General features: G+C 50.3%; 1 protein-coding gene across 3 annotated transcripts in view; it reads right to left on the bottom strand.

The window, feature by feature from the left end:
• Window positions 1-15,554, bottom strand: part of SHMT1 (serine hydroxymethyltransferase 1) — a 29,306-nt gene that overhangs the window by 1,332 nt on the left and 12,420 nt on the right. For all 3 annotated transcript variants that reach the window (XM_019753767.3, XM_019753768.3, XM_074320601.2), the window contains exons 2-11: window positions 15,258-15,373; window positions 14,175-14,320; window positions 10,654-10,769; window positions 10,130-10,290; window positions 6,667-6,748; window positions 5,964-6,176; window positions 4,521-4,637; window positions 3,023-3,145; window positions 785-901; window positions 82-192 (exon numbers count right to left, since the gene is read on the bottom strand). In XM_019753767.3, coding sequence (XP_019609326.1) covers window positions 82-192; window positions 785-901; window positions 3,023-3,145; window positions 4,521-4,637; window positions 5,964-6,176; window positions 6,667-6,748; window positions 10,130-10,290; window positions 10,654-10,769; window positions 14,175-14,320; window positions 15,258-15,353 — 1,282 coding nt within the window. In that variant the 5' untranslated portion in view covers window positions 15,354-15,373. The remainder of the gene's footprint in view (window positions 1-81; window positions 193-784; window positions 902-3,022; window positions 3,146-4,520; window positions 4,638-5,963; window positions 6,177-6,666; window positions 6,749-10,129; window positions 10,291-10,653; window positions 10,770-14,174; window positions 14,321-15,257; window positions 15,374-15,554) is intronic.

Raw genomic sequence — 15,554 nt, 5'->3', positions numbered from 1 at the left:
CAGTGGTGAGGTCCCAACCATGCAGTCAGAGACCACCTGTACACAACATGACGTGGCAAACTTCCAAACCTGTATCCTTACCTCTGTGAATGAAGTGGGCTACTTTTTGGAACTCTTTTTCCAGAAGTCCTCGGGACGTCAGTGCTGGAGTCCCCAGTCGCAGCCCGCTGGGTCGCAGTGCACTTTTGTCACCTTTAACATAAACAAGCTCTGTGCTTGGGCTGCACTCACCTCACCACTGCCCTCTGTGTAAGAGCCACGTGGGCAAAGGCGTCGCCTGCTTATGCCGGCTCGACCTAGCGAGAGCGCGACGAGCACCGCTGACTTCCACACTAGAGGTGGGAGCTAAGGCACAGGCAGGGGGCACGTGACCATTCTACTTCAAACAGTAAGAAAGTGAAAAGGAAAGAAAAGAAAAAAAAAAGGTGGCCTTCTGTGACATGGCCTTTGCTTCTAAAAGTGCGGCTAGCATCTGTCTGGCTTTGAGGAGTGTTGCCCATGTCTTATTAACAACCCACCGAGAAATCCAGCCTGTTTTCCAGAGGCCCCTCCTCCCTCATCCAAACCCCTCACCTCCAAGCACTCCACCTTCCACCTCAGTCCCCCGTCCCTGCCAGGGGGACAGCCTGTCAGGAGCGGCCCAGAGAGAGCCACAACTGAGCTCCCAAACAGTATGGTGTACTACCCCCAAATCATTTGCGGTGTCCCCAGAGCCACTTCCATCAGCCGTAACCCCGGCCCTCAGTGCAGACGTGTGGAAGAGGAGAGCAAGGAGGACTCTCACCTGGGCAGGTGTTCTTGTTGCAGGCAATAGAACAGGCTTCCAGCACCTTCTCAGCCCTGCCACCATCTGTGCCTTTGGAACGGAGATCCACGAGGATCAAATGGTTGTCAGAACCACCTGGAAACCAAGTTGGACATGCAGGAATGCCTTAGAAGGCTGATCCCATGCCAAGCGAAGGAAATGCTCTCTTCTGAGATGAGGGTGGTGGAGGAAGGGGGCTAATGCCGGCGAGGCCAGGCCGGCGTGTTCTGGGGGGTTGAATCAGGGCCTGAGAGTTTGACAGAAAAGACGGAGTAGGGTAAAAGCGCGCCTGGAGGTGCGGGGGCTGCGAGCTGGGAGGACAGGGACCAGAGTGCCCGCTGCAGCGACCTGGCGTGCCAGGTGCTGCTGAAGGGCCTGGCAGCGTATCCAGGGAGTGACAGCCCACTCAGGGCCCTTCACACGGCTTCCGTTTCCTCTGACAAACCACTTGGGAAATTGCCTCCCATGCAGCATCTCTGAAATCAGTCTTCAAGGCTCCCTCCAAGGCAGCACGGAGTAGCAGGCAGTGGTTCCCTTATGGTAACTGGGTAACCACGGCCTCCACTGAGCACTGTTAGCCTATCAGACATTTTATCCCTAATCCTGTGAGGGTGACAGTATGATCAGAGGGGGCAGATGAGGATATCAAGGCTGAAAGAACTTTCTGGAGCTGCTCCAAGGCCACCCAGGAGTCTCCCAAGTACCTGGATCTCTCCGCTTTGAACTCTCCTTCATCCCAGGTCATTGACTCGGGCAAGCAACGACCACACAGGTGTGGGTGAGCTAAGTCAGCGCTCAGCTCTGCACCCCACGTCCCAGAACTTACTGACTGTGCGGCTGCAGTCAGGCAGCTCAACATTTTGGAACCTCAGACGCCCATGTGTCAAATAAGTCCAACAACATACAAGGCTCGTGAGCTTGAAATAAGGGGCTGTATATAGAGCTCAGCGAGTGCCAGGCACGAGGCACGTTTCCACAAGTGCTGGCTGCAGTATGGTCACCATTATCTGCTTCAGCTGCCTGCACCGTGTCCTGAGAGCAGTGTGAGCGAGGGGTGAGGAAGGGCCCTGGGAGGCTCCGAGCAGCTGGCCCGGCAGGGCTGCCATGGGCGCCGGGAGCCAGAGGGAGTTTGGCCTAAATCCTTGCGACGCCTGGTTCCCGGACCAGCACCACCTGGGAGCTGGGCAGAAAGGCAGATCCCAGCCTGGCCTGCATTTAACGGGGTGCCCAGGGATTTGTATGCACATCCAAGTTTGAGAAACAGTGACCTAAGGGACCTAGAGGGTCACAGTGCACACCGAGATTTCCGGGGCTTTCTTACTAGATGAGGAGGGTGGAGAAGAGGCAATAAGAGGAAGTGAAGGAAAACAGAAAAAAGGTGCGGCCAGGACTGCTGAGAGGACGGTTTGCCCCCGCGCTGCTGCTCACAAGATTTGGTGGGAGCCCACTCCTCAGACGGGCCTGTAACCTCTAAAGGACAGTGGGCAGGAGTGGGCACCTTCACACACAGGTGACCAGGACCCATTTTCCCGGACCCCCTACCACTAGCATGCACGGCAGCCTTGTGAGAAGAATAAAGCTGCCTTTCCTCGAAATAACAAAGCACGCGCTCTGCCAGAAAAACTGTGCCATCCTAATTGTGTACCCCTGGGCGGGGCCTCACCAGGGAAGTCCCTGTCACTCAGGGTCACTGAGCACCACCATCTTCGCATTAAAGCACGTGGACATAGCAAACTCCCACGCACTCCCGGCAGGACAGCCGGTTCCACCTTGACTCTTGGTGAGTGGGGACATGCCCGGAGGACCGTGCAGGCATCGCTGCGGAGACGGCCCTGGGCTCACGTCCTGGCTCTGCCCCCCACCAGCCGTGTGACCACCGGGACCTAACTTCTCTCAGGTGAGCCTCGGGTACTCCTTTCAGAAAGCTGTTCTGAGGACTTGAGGCCTCACCTGCCAGGTGACAAACAGCAGGTGATATTACCACCATCTCTGGCCTAACCACGGAGGCAGCTGCCATTGAGTAAGGCAGGCGGAAGCCATGGGGGGCGCACCTCCTCTGGAGGCAGGCCCGACTCAGACCCCAGCTGTAGCCGCAGAGCCAGGGCCACTACCCTACAGCCACAGCCTGGCTGGCTGAACCGCGGTGTGAGGCTTCATGCAGCATAAGGGGCGGCCTCGTGTCCCGGGCTGGCGGGGCCGCCAAGTGTCTGCTGGTACCTGTTACGACCGTGTAGCCCAGCTCCATCAAGGTCTCAGCCAGAGCCCTGCAGTTGGCCACCACCTGGCGCTGATAGATTCTGAACTCTGGAGTCATGGCTTGCTTCAGGGCCACAGCAACACCTGGCGGGCAGAGACGATGGGTCCCGAAGGAAGGAAGGGATCAGAAGACAGGCTGCGAGTCAGAAAACACCCCTTGCCCCCACTCAGGCTTCCTCGCTTCTCAGTGTCACCAAAGGGGGTGGATCACATTCCCCGCCCCCAAATGACATATATTTTTAACCTTACAATTACCTGGCCAAACTGCCAGACCTCTTCTGTTTGAGCAAGTGCTTCTGAGGTGGCCTTGATCCAGGCATGGAAGTCCCATGCTAATGAGATTATCACCGGAAAACTGCTCTTAGGCAAGATGGACTTTACAGTCCCTTTAAAGCTCGATATGTGAAAACACTTACTCAGCGGCACTACACGCTGATGCTTTGAAGCCCAATTCTGCAGAGCTTTCAGAGTCCAGGTGAGAGGTGCAGGCCTGTTCTACCCTGCACATCCAGACTTACCTGGCCGGCACCCTGTGTTGAATCCCAAAGGCTGCTTACAGGGCACAGAAAATAGAGGAGAATGCAAAATGCATGTGGCTGAGTCCCAGCACACAAGCCTCCAGTGTATGTGGCAATGACTGGAAAAGGCCGCGAGTGGCTGGAGGCTGGGCCATGCCATCATCCAAGGGTTAAGAAACGGCAGGTGCTAGCTGGCAGGTACAAAGGGGGGCATGAAGCCACCCTGCTGGACGCCCAGCCCTGCCCCATGCTGCTGCCTACATCCCCCATTCACTGCCTCCTCCTCTCCCCTGCTTGGAAACACGAGTGCTTCTTTTGATGGGAAGTTACACCTTCGTCCTGGGCTCTCACCAGCTGCTTTGTTCCAAAGAAGACAGTGAAATAACTGAGATCATCACAAATTTTCTAAGCCCTTTGTACAGAGGAAGAATCGTTCACTGAATGCTCGCTGGAGGGTCATGGGATCAGACACCCAGCAGCTCCTGGTGCGACCCCGAGGTCGACGGCGTGCTGGTCAGACACAGGTGCCTCTCCCCACGGGAGGTCAGCATGTCTGCGAAGAGGCAGCTCGTCCTTGCTAATCGCACTCCCTCCGCTGTGCTGTTTTCTACTTGTCAGATTCCTCTCTTGTTTCTTAAAGAGGGCTACACACAGAACCGGGGCTGATTCAGTGTGCCCAGGGCGGCCACCACTGCCTCGTGTCCCTCCCTTATACCAGTCACCAGTTTCCGCTGTCTTCCTTGCTAGCCTCTCCTAGACAGAGAGATTCCTCTACTTTCTCCCCAGTGTGAAGTCCTGGCACACACTGTGGTCAGGTGAGACGGGAGCTCGGGGCCAGGGGATGAGCAAAAGCGGGGAGCCCCCAGGCCGACTGCATGGGGGCCACCCTGAGTAAAGGCGCTCCCTCCAAGGGCTCGCAGTTGGGTTTGGTGCTATTTTACCAGCAATGGCGTGGTTGTGGGGACCTCCCTGCAGGCCTGGGAACACAGCAGAGTTGATGAGCGACTCCAGGTTGTACAGAATCTCTTTGCCGGTTTTGGGATCCACGCTGCGTACTCCTGGGTGAAGGAAAACATCAGATAGGCTTTCCCGTTTCCTGCCTGCCTGGGCTCAAACCCAGACGAGCCATGGGGGCACGAAGCTCAAGCCTGGCCCGTACTCCTGCTGGGCAGAGAGGGCGGTTGCTTCCAGAGGGGGGCGGACCACCCTTTCAGATGAAAGGAAAAGATGAACATTTTCCCTCCACTGAGACTGTAACAACAAGTATGCCTTGGGCATATTTCCTTAAAGTACCAGGGGGCGGTCTTCCAAGGTGATTACTTGGAGGGAGACAAGACTCATGTGGGAATAGGGTTCCTTTCAGAGAAAAAGTTGATAATCAGTAATAACTACTGTTTCCACAGAGCTTTTTCCGAGCCAGAACTGCTCTAAGCACTTTACCTAAACTCATTCGTTAATCCTCACAACAGCAATCCAAACGGACTGGTACTGTTAAGATCACTATGGAGTTAAGAAAATGAGGTACAGAGAGGTTGCACAATTAGCCCAAGATCACACAGCAAGTATGGGGCCGAGCCAGGATGCGTTGCAGCTGGCTGGGTCAAACAAATCACACCAACATACAGTGGGAAAAACAAACGTCTTCCAGGCAGGTGGGAATGGCCACCTGCCTCAGAAACGTTAAAACACAACTGAAGAAGGACCTCAGAGGAGTGTGGAGGCTTCGAGTAGGCACATGGTGTGAGCAGCCCGGCCAGGGGCTGGGAAAGCCAGTCAGCAGAGGGCAGCTTTCTCTGCCGATGCCAGGCTCGTGCGCCAGGTCCCGAGGGCTGCGTGATGGCCTGGTTGCTGCTCTGGCTTTCTCTGGAATGGGAACTGCAGAATGAGGGGCGCACCTCATGTGGGCGCTAAGCGTCTCATTACGAGCACGAGACATTCCTTACTAAAATGACAAAACGGGGGCTAGGATTTACACATCAGCATCTCACGGTTTAATCGCTGTAGGTCTTTCTCCAGGAGCCACACCTAGACTACAGTAAGTCACCACAACACTGCTACGCCGTGAGGCCCCCTGCAGCCCCGGCCAGACACACACACCTTCCTGTCACTCACACCCACCTCGAGAAGAGGATGAGTTGAGCCAAGGGTGCTCGCACCCAGAACAACGCTTCTCCTTTCCCAGGACCGGGCGAGCTATGTACGCTCAGGGCTTTTTTCGAGATCCCTTCTATAGGGCCTGTCACTGTCCCCTCCCATGGAACTCTTTAAGGGACACTAATAGCTTCAAGGGATCCCAGCTCAGTTTCCCCCAGCTTCCTAAGCCGAATGCAAACCCCCAGAGAAAGGCAGACCCAGCGGCGCCCGGACCCCACGCGCGAGCTCACCTCTCCTGTAGAAGATCATGCCGGCTCGGCAGCCTCTCAGGGTTTTGTGGGTGGTGGTGGACACCACGTGGCAGTGTTCGAAGGGCGAGGGCACCATGCCTGCCGCTACCAGCCCGCTGATGTGCGCCATGTCAGCCATGAGATACGCCCCATTGTCATCAGCGATCTTCCGCAGTCGAGCGTAGTCCAGGTTTCGGGAGTAGCAGCTGGTTCCTAAGATGGCCAAGGTGACACCGCATAGTCAGAGACACCCATGGCCAGCTGAGAGTTGGCTGCAAAGTGGCCTCTGGATATGCATATTTGAAAGCTTGGAGATTTCTCCTTCTAAAATCTGACAACAGAAAAGAATGTTCTCGAAAAACATCTTGTGCCAAAGGCAACCACTCTGATCTCTGCCTCTTCAATGTCATGGTGGTTGGGGTGGCCCCCGGCTGTTATTACCCCCAATCAGTTAGGGATTATTTCTAGATGCTTCTCTGAGAACAACCTCAGATCTTATTCTACCTAGTAGAATTACTCTACCTAATGGTGGCAAACATGGACATTTGTCCTGAAAGAAAAGAATATACTTAGACCCAAGAAGCTCAGCTATCCAAGGCAGAAGCTAAGCAGGGAGCAAGGGCAAGCTGGGGAGCTGTCACTTCTTCGCTTTGCAAGAGGCCTGGAATCGGCTAATGCAGTTGCTGTCTGTCCAGCTCATCACCTGCGATAATCAGCTTCGGGCGGAAGAGGCGGGCGTTTTCCTCCAGTTGGTCGTAGTTGATGTAGCCAGTCTCCGGGTTCACCTGTGGAGTGTCATGGAGACAGCGGGCTCGCACTGCTCCCTCCAGCCTGCCCTCCCGCCCAAACTGGCGCCAGCTGTCAAGGACAACGTGACTTTCCCCACCTGCCCACAGCTGTTAGCTCCCCTCTGCCGTGCAAACCAGGAAGGTGTCCCAGGCCAGGACTTGAGGGAGAGGTGGCCTACCGAGTATTCGGCCCGCGCAAGGGGTACAGACCACCAAGTATGGCTACGCACACACGGCGATGCCCTGAGGGCCCCGGGGGAAACTGGGCTCTCCCGACAGGAGAAGGAACCCGAGGCCACTGCAGAAGGAGAGTGACACGCATGCACCACAGCGCGCAGGCGCGGGGACACTTCCCTGCAGGAATGACACACAGTGCCTGTCAGCACCACTTTCTCATCCAGGTACAATGAGGCCAGAAAGAGAAATAAAGGCGTAAGGATTAGAAAACACAGCAGCTGACATAACTCAGAGACACCGCGATTATGGACCTAGAAAATCCAAACTCCACAGGCAAGCTATTAGAGTTAGTAACTGAATTTAGCAAGATCACTGGATAGAGCGTTGGAAACCAAAACTCAATTACAGTCACATATACAAGCAGCAAAATATAGAAAATGAAATTTTAAAAATTATATCATTACTTTCAAAAGCCATAAAATCTCTAACAAAAGATGTGTAAGACCTCTACACAAAACATTATTGAGAGAAATTGAAAAACATTTAAGCAGTTACACTACCGAAGGCAGTGTGCGCTTGTGGATGGACAAGCTGACAGGTCAGAAGAGAGCCAGCAAACAGAACCCCTAGTGACAGGTGGCCATCTGATCGATGACGGCGGTGGCACTGCAGGGAACGTTTAATTTTCCAGTAAATGGCACTAGGTCAACTAGATATCCACATGGAAAAACCGTCATCCAGACGCCTCCCTCCACCACACACAGAAATCAATTCCATTGTGGATCCATCTACACGCAAAGAAACTTTTTTTCTTTTGTAGCAACACATTTCTTACTAAGTCAGTTTATTCAAGTTGTGTTAAAGCATTTCTGCTAAAGGTAAGTAAAAATAATCAAAGGGAGTTACTGGAGGAAAGATTTAGGGGTGTGGGGCATGGCAGCCCTCTCGGGAGGAGGTGGTGAGAAACTTCCTGTGCTGAAGCCCCCAGCCCCCAGACCTGACTGGCCTCCTGCAGCAGCCCCTCCGCTGCCCACCAGCTGCCTCCCTGCCCAGCCTTTCTGGCCCCCGCCCTCCATGGGACCTTCTTGCACCTTCTGGTAACACCCCGACACAGAGCTAGGATTTCCTCTCTCTGGAGAAACACCAACGTGAACTCTCTGTCGCTCGCCCTCTGCTGGTTCTAAGCGCCCCTAAGAGGAGGGGCTGCTTCCTTCCTGGCCAAATAAAAACAGTGCTTTCAATTCAACATAATTACAGAAGCTCATGTGCAAGCTTATGGGAACTGAGACATCATCTGGAAAGACAGGCTGAAGGACAATTTGTGGTTTTAAATATGTAGCTGATTTTTTCTCAGTCACCTGAACTCAGCAAAGAAACTGTTATCTTAATGAAAAATCAACAGCTGATACCACGGTAAAAAAATGGACATAATTCTAAAAAAAAATGTTTCAAGACATAATTACCCAAAAATCTGTTGCTGCTCTCTCCCTCCACATTTTGCTTTTGAAACTTGTGGGGGTTTTTTTTGTTAAGTTTTTTCCTTTTTTTAATCTTGAAAATTCAACGATAAAGTAGCGCCTGGGAGAATTCATAGGCATGTGTGAGAAACTGTGCTGGGGCCAGAGCCCTGGACAGGAAGGAAGCAGCCCCTCCTCTTAGGGGCGCTTAGAACCAGCAGAGGGCGAGCGACAGAGAGTTCACGTTGCTGTTTCTCCAGAGAGAGGAAATCCTAGCTCTGTGTGGGGCTGTTCCTAGAAGGTGGAAGACGTCCCACGGAGGGCAGGGGCCAGGAAGGCTGGGCAGGGAGGCAGCGGAGGGGCTGCTGCAGGAGGCCAGTCAGGTCTCTGTCTCCCTCCCTGCCCATAAAGGCTGGTGCCCTCCATCGGCTGAGCTGTGCCTCCTGCTGCCCACACTGGCCAGCGTCCCTGTCCCTGCCATTCTGCACCGCCGGCAGGCCCACCGCTGCGTGGGCCTTCCTAGTGTGCCCACAGGTCTGCAGCCTGCACAGTGTGTGTCAAGCACGGGGTGGCTAGCGGGGACGGGGGTGCAGTTCCGAGCTTGCTAATGCCTGGAAGACACTTCAGTAACAGCGGACATTGGGCTAAAAAGCATGAGGCTCCCTGAGACCTCATCTAACATCAGAAAACAAGTCGGTGATTACTCTGCTACCATTCTTTCCATGGTGAAAGAAACTGTAGTAACCGGCTTGTGTTCTAAGTGCAAAGACAGAAAACACTGCTACTACTGCTATGTTTCAAAATCCAGGTTCAAGGTCAGCGCTGACCAAGGCGGATACCTGTGACTGGAAGTACAAAGGCTTTCCATGAAAAGCAATGCAATGTCATTTGCACAAAAGGTATATGTGTAATTACCAGAACTGAGACAAAAGCTAATATAACAAATAAAAACAGCAACAATCCAGGACATGCGACAATGACTACAGAATGCCAAGAGAGCGCTGGCTTGATTTTCTCAAAGGAATCAAACTATGTGTCTGATATGCAACCCAGCATAGTGATGCATGGCTCGCTTTGCTCGTGGTAGGACATCTGAAACGAGGAGTGGCCCATGTGACAGTAAACACCACGAGATGGTTCCTGGATACGAGGAAGAATCACCATGTGCACAGTCTACACCAAAAGAAGTATGCAAGTTACCTCTTTTTTACCCATCCCTCTAATCCTCTTTATAGGTAAGTCACTATGCCCCCCATGAGCTCATGAATCTCACATGAATCTTTTTAACCGAATTGTTTATAATGACAAGGGTCCCCATAAATAATTGCTGGTCCCATGATGGGCACATGGCCTGGTTGACTGGACTGTGGAGGGCTGACCAGATGCTGACGGTGCATCAGCGCTGGGTCCAGGGATGCAGCTGTTGTCACTAGGGGTCCGGCCATGGCCGACCTGGTTGCTAGGAGTCATCCCAGGTGTCGCTGCCCCTAGTTCTGGAGCAGCCAGCACCCCTGCTGCAGCTGGAACCTCCTCCAGCCTCCTCCACCCACCTCCCTGTTCCTCACCTCAGCCCCTTGGTCTCCATTCCAACTGTCCCCAGCCTGCCCTGTAAGCCTGAGGAGTCCCCAAGCAGGGAAATGACAGATGGTGAAAGATGGGAATTTCCTCTAGTGCCACGTGAACAAGATTTATTTCTATAGATGTAGCCAAACACTGGAGCTATGGAGAAAAGAGGCACTCTTACCTTATAGGGCATAGATTCAAAAAAGATGGATGTAGCCGAGATTTTCTTCTTGTCTGTCATGAAGCCATGGGTCAGGTGGCCTCCATCGGGCAGGTCCAGACCCATGATGCGCCCGTGGGGTTCCACCAGGGCGGTGTACACTGCGAAGTTGGCAGGGGAACCTGGACCGGACAGGCCAGAGGAGACACCATTGCTTCTGTCCATGAGGCACCAAGCAGGACCGCGAGCTTGGGCACTAAGCCATCAACCAGATGTGGCCAGAACAGGCCTGGCCGCCATTATGCATTCCCCCAGCCCCCAGGGGATCCCCTGCACCAGTCCCCTTGGGGGGAAGCGAGGGGGATGTTCAGAGATAGGGCACTGCCGGGGCGAGCACAGCTGAGAGCCAAGGGCGATGGGGAAACACACACCTGGAGAGTTTAGCTATTTGTAACTTTTGTTAGGGGCCGTCCTTTTTTAGGGCCCTTCTCTGTGAATGTCATCCCCAGGAGACGGCTCCAGGCCTGTCTGGAAGTGGTCATTACCTGAATATGGCTGGACGTTGACCCCCCAGCACTGGGGGTCCAGATCATAGACCTGCAGCGCTCGTTTCTGACAGAGGATCTCCAGCTCATCGACAAACTCAGTCCCGCCATAGTACCTGTGGTAAGGAAAGCAGGAGCTTTAGGCCCAAACCTCTGTGCTCAGTACAGAGGCCAAAGAGCTCGGGGGTGGGACAGGAGAGCGGAAGTGGAGACCTGGGGAGAACCCAGCACCACTCATCTTCCATCAGTGCCAAGCTGTGTTACGTTAAGCAAGTGTCTCCTCACCTGTAAGGACACTCTGACATAAGCGACATGGATAAACCTTGAGGACATCAGCATCGTGCTAAGTGAAATAAGCCACTTACAACTGTATGATTCCCCTTATGTAAGGAATCGTGTTTCCCCGAAAATAAGACCGGTCTTACATTAATTTTTGTTCCAAAAGACGCATTAGGGCTTCTTTTCAGGGGATGTGTTATTTTTTCATGTACAACAATCTACATTTATTCAAATACAGTCATGTCATCTTCTTCTGGAACATCGTCATAACGTACTAAATGCGTCCGTCTGGCTGACGATCTTAACGGGGGCTTATTTTCGGGGTAGGTCTTATTTTCAGGGAAACACGGTACCTGGAATAGTAAGATTCATGGAGACAGAACGTGGAATGGTGGTTACCAGGGGCTCGGGAGGGAGAGGGAGAGAGTTACTGGTTTTTTTTCATATTTCTAATAAAAAAAATTTTCGTTTAATAACTACATTTAATATCAAAATTGATCATATATTTGTTTTTTATTATCTGTATACATACTAATAATCATAGTAACTCAATACAGAAGAAATTTTTAAACACTTAGGCCTTGTAATCACAAAAAACTTTAGAAATTTTAAGTGAAATTTACATATATATTTTTTATTACAGTAAACACACGTAACTAAAACTTACCATCGTATTAACCATTTTTAAGTGTCCAGTTGAGTGGTGCTAAGTACCTCACACTGGTAAGTGCACTCACACTCCATGCTAGAGCACTAGAACGTCTCCATCTCTCAGAACTGAATCTCTATACCCATCAAACTCCCATTTCTTCCTCCCCAGCCCCTAGTCACCGTCATTCTACTTTCCATTTCTATGATTTTCACTACTCTCGATACCTCATATAAGTGGAATCATATAGTACTTGTCGTTTTGTGACTGATTTATTTCATTTAGCATCATGTCCTCAAGGTTCATCCTTGCTGTGCAGCACGTCACAGGATTTCCTTCTTTTATAGGGGCCAGAGGACCTTCCATCGTATGGATACATACGGATACACCACATTTGCTTATCCATTCATCCATCAATGGACACTTGGGTTGCTCTCACCTGTTGTCTATTGTGAATAATGCTGCTATGAACACGGCGTACAAATAAGCTGTCTGACTCCCTGCTCTGAAATCTATTGGCTATATACCCAGAAGTGGAATTGCTTCGTCACATGGTAATTATATTTTTACTTTTTTGAGGAACGTCCATACTGTTTTCCACAGTGGCTGCACCATTTTACATTCCTACCAACAGCAGGGGTTGCACAGGGGTTAGTTTTTCCATATCCTCACCAACACTTGCTTTCTGTTTTTTCTTTTTTACTGTGGCCATTCTAATGGGTGTGAGGTGATAGCTCATTGTGGTTTTAATTTGAAGTTCCTTAATTATTAGTGATGTTGAGCACCTTTTCATGTGCTTGTTGGCTGGAGTTATGACTTAATGGGTACAGACCTTTGTTTCTAAAAAATGAAAAAATTCTAGAGATGGATGGTGGTGATGGTTGTACCATATTGTGAATGTACTTAATGCCACTGAACTGTACCTTTAAAATGGTTAAAATTATAAACTTTATGTTATGCATATTTACCACAATAAAGAGGGGGGATAAGAGGTTTTTACTCACAACACTTCTGATACCAAACGTGTGGGGTATCTGACACCAATCTGACACCAATCAATTGTCCTACAATTAAATTCAATTCTGACCTGACTACCCAGAGTTAGCATCAGACCCTCAGGTTACGTGCTCAGTGCCACAGGATGCCCTCTCTTCAGAGGCCAGTCACAAGTACGGGTTCCTAGGTTACCCTCACTTCTGTCTGACAAACACAGGGATTCCCACAACACTCCCTCAGGTTTGATAATTCACTAGAATGACTCACAGAACTCAGGAAAGTGCTTTACTTACTATTACTGGTTTATTACAGAGGATACAACTCAGAAACAGCCAAATGGAAGAGGTGCATGGGGCAAGGTGTAGGGAAAAGGTTCGGAGCTTCCATGCTCTTTCCAGAGTGCCACCCTCCCAGCACCTCGATTGTTCACCAACTGAGGAGCTCTCCAAACCTCACAGTTTAGGGTTTATGGAGGTTTTATTATGAGGTGTCATTGACCACTGATTAACTCGTCTCCAGCCCTCCAATCATGCCTTGCTCGTTCCAGCCACCAGCTCCCAACATGAAGCTGCTTAGGGATCCACCGCGAGCCACCTCTTTAATACAAACTCAGGGATGCTCCAAAGGGCTCATGTGACTAATAAAAGACGTTCCTAGCACCATAGATGTGAAGGGTTTTAGGAGCTCAAGTGAAAGAAACCAGGGACAAAGACCAGATATTTATTTTTTTATCCTATCACAGTTTGAAAATATCTGGATTTGAGTCCTAGCTCTGCTACTTGTGTGTAAATTTGAGAAGTCACTGAATTTTAGTGAGTCTCAGCTCTTCATCTTTAAAATGTGGAACATAGCGCCACTTTCTCTGTAGGGCTACCACGAGGATCAAATGAGATGTTAGCTGTGAAAATACCCAATAAACTCTTCGAAGCACAACATAAAAGTTAGTTATTCACAGCAGGAGAAAGACAATGCCCTTCAACAGAGAGCTTCAGGGTATCTCAGGATAGAATGCCAGTTCAACTCCAAGGTGACCCTTCTTGCTCTGTGTTCTCTGGGACATAAACGTACACATGTGAAAAAAAACATATGTCAGATTCTGCAATCATTACCTTTGGTTGACGATGACTGTAAAAAACAAAAATGAATATAACTTCTCATGGTTCTCAGGGTGAAAGAGTCGACTGAAATTGTTGCATATGTAAACCCAACATTCCTATTGCAGAAACGGTTGCCGGGGCAACAGATTCCGTTTTCATGTCCAGGTGACTCCTGATACAGCTCTGATGACTCCCCCAGCAACAGCCTCCTCCCATGGCATCGGAGCACTTACTGACTTTTATCTAGAGGCTTGCTGACAGTCCAGCAGCTCCACATTCCTTATGGACTGGCCTGTTATTCTAGAAAGCCTCCAAAGGGACTGTTAATGGGACCCTGAGTGTACCTGCTGCTAAATCACAGGTGCTATCTGTCACACACTGGTCATTGGAAGAGTGTCAGAGCAGGAGCGGAATAGAAATCCCCACGTAGTTTGGATTCTATCCTGATTCAGGACCTCCCATCACTATGTCAGAAGCAGGCCTTGACAACATTCACATACCTCTGGCCTGGGTACCCCTCAGAGTACTTGTTATTTAAGCAAGAGCCTAGGGCCTCCAAAACTGCCCGGCTGGCGAAATTCTCAGAGGCGATCAGCTCCAATCCAACCCTCTGCCGGTTACTCTCCTTCTTAATGATGTTGTAAACCTGATGAGAAGAAAGCAGATGCAAAACATTTGGGCCTTTCACTTTAATTTAACATTTTGCTCTGATCAAAGCAATAAGTCAGGAAAGAGAAGGGCCACGAGTATACAGCCATACTTTGCCCTCAGAAGCCGACCATAACTCAAATAACCAAACTCACAAGACTCCCACAGCTCTTAAGGAATAGAGGAAATCTTCCTCAAAGATTTTAGCATCTGGGAAGGAATTAATAGAAGACAACCACTTAAGGAAAACTAAATAATTAAAGAGAAAATGAGCTTTAAAATAAGTATCTCACCTAATTTTTAATTCTACACCATCTTGTTATTTTTATCCCTACATTTCACCAAGTTTTCCCCTCCCTGAACCTTATTTCTTGCTTCTCTTCCTTAAGATCCAAGGTGCTTAGGTAAACCACAGAGACAGTAAGGAGACCAAAGGTTGCCTAGGGTTGGGGAGCCTGGCAGGGCCTGGGGTAACTGCTGATGGGTTTGAGGTTTCCTTTTGGGAGGATAAAAATGTTCTAAAATTGACTGTGAAAACACTAAAAACCAATGAGTTGTGCACTTTAAATAAATGATTTGTATGGTTAGTGAATGCTACCTCATGTATAAAGCTGCTATAAAGATACATAAATAAAAGATGCTTCTCAGTGTCTAGATGTACTCCTCTGAACTGGGGTTAATGCTCAGCGACCCGGCCCCCTCCCCTTTGCCCCAGAGCAGACAGCACAGTGCTCGCTCTGCTCTTTGTAGAAATTCAGAAATATTTAAAATTTACCCTGGAAGGCCTTTTAGCACTTTGTCAGCTACTGTCTCTAAAATCCGCACTCTTATACTAATTGCAAGGCTGTTCCGAATAAAGTTCATTTATGATTCTAACTAGAGAGTAAGCAAGAGACTCCAGTTTAAGAAGACTGTGAAGACCCCACACCCCTCACCTCAATGTCGCTGTCTTTCAGGGGCTGCACCATCATTTTCTCATGCGAGGGCCACAGGTCGCCATCCTTGTGAGACCCGCTGACTGGGGTTGCCATTGCACTGCTTCAAAAGTTGCCTGGAAGAGGAAGAACTTCCAACATTAAATTTAGTCAAAGCTCATTTGCAACCTGTTAGTTCTCTGAGTTGCTAAAGTACTGACATTATTTTTTGAGCATTTCCCTCAGAACGGCTTGGTAAACATGAAGATATTCTTCTGCAAAACCACTGTGTGGAACTTCTGGGTCCTTTCTGAACTA

Source organism: Rhinolophus sinicus, chromosome 12 (assembly GCF_057876585.1).
Source record: "Rhinolophus sinicus isolate RSI-liver-muscle chromosome 12, RSI-T2T, whole genome shotgun sequence".
Lineage (NCBI taxonomy): Eukaryota > Metazoa > Chordata > Mammalia > Chiroptera > Rhinolophidae > Rhinolophus > Rhinolophus sinicus.
The sequence above is the reverse complement of the archived record's forward strand: the minus strand, read 5'-3'. Positions and strand labels throughout refer to the sequence as shown.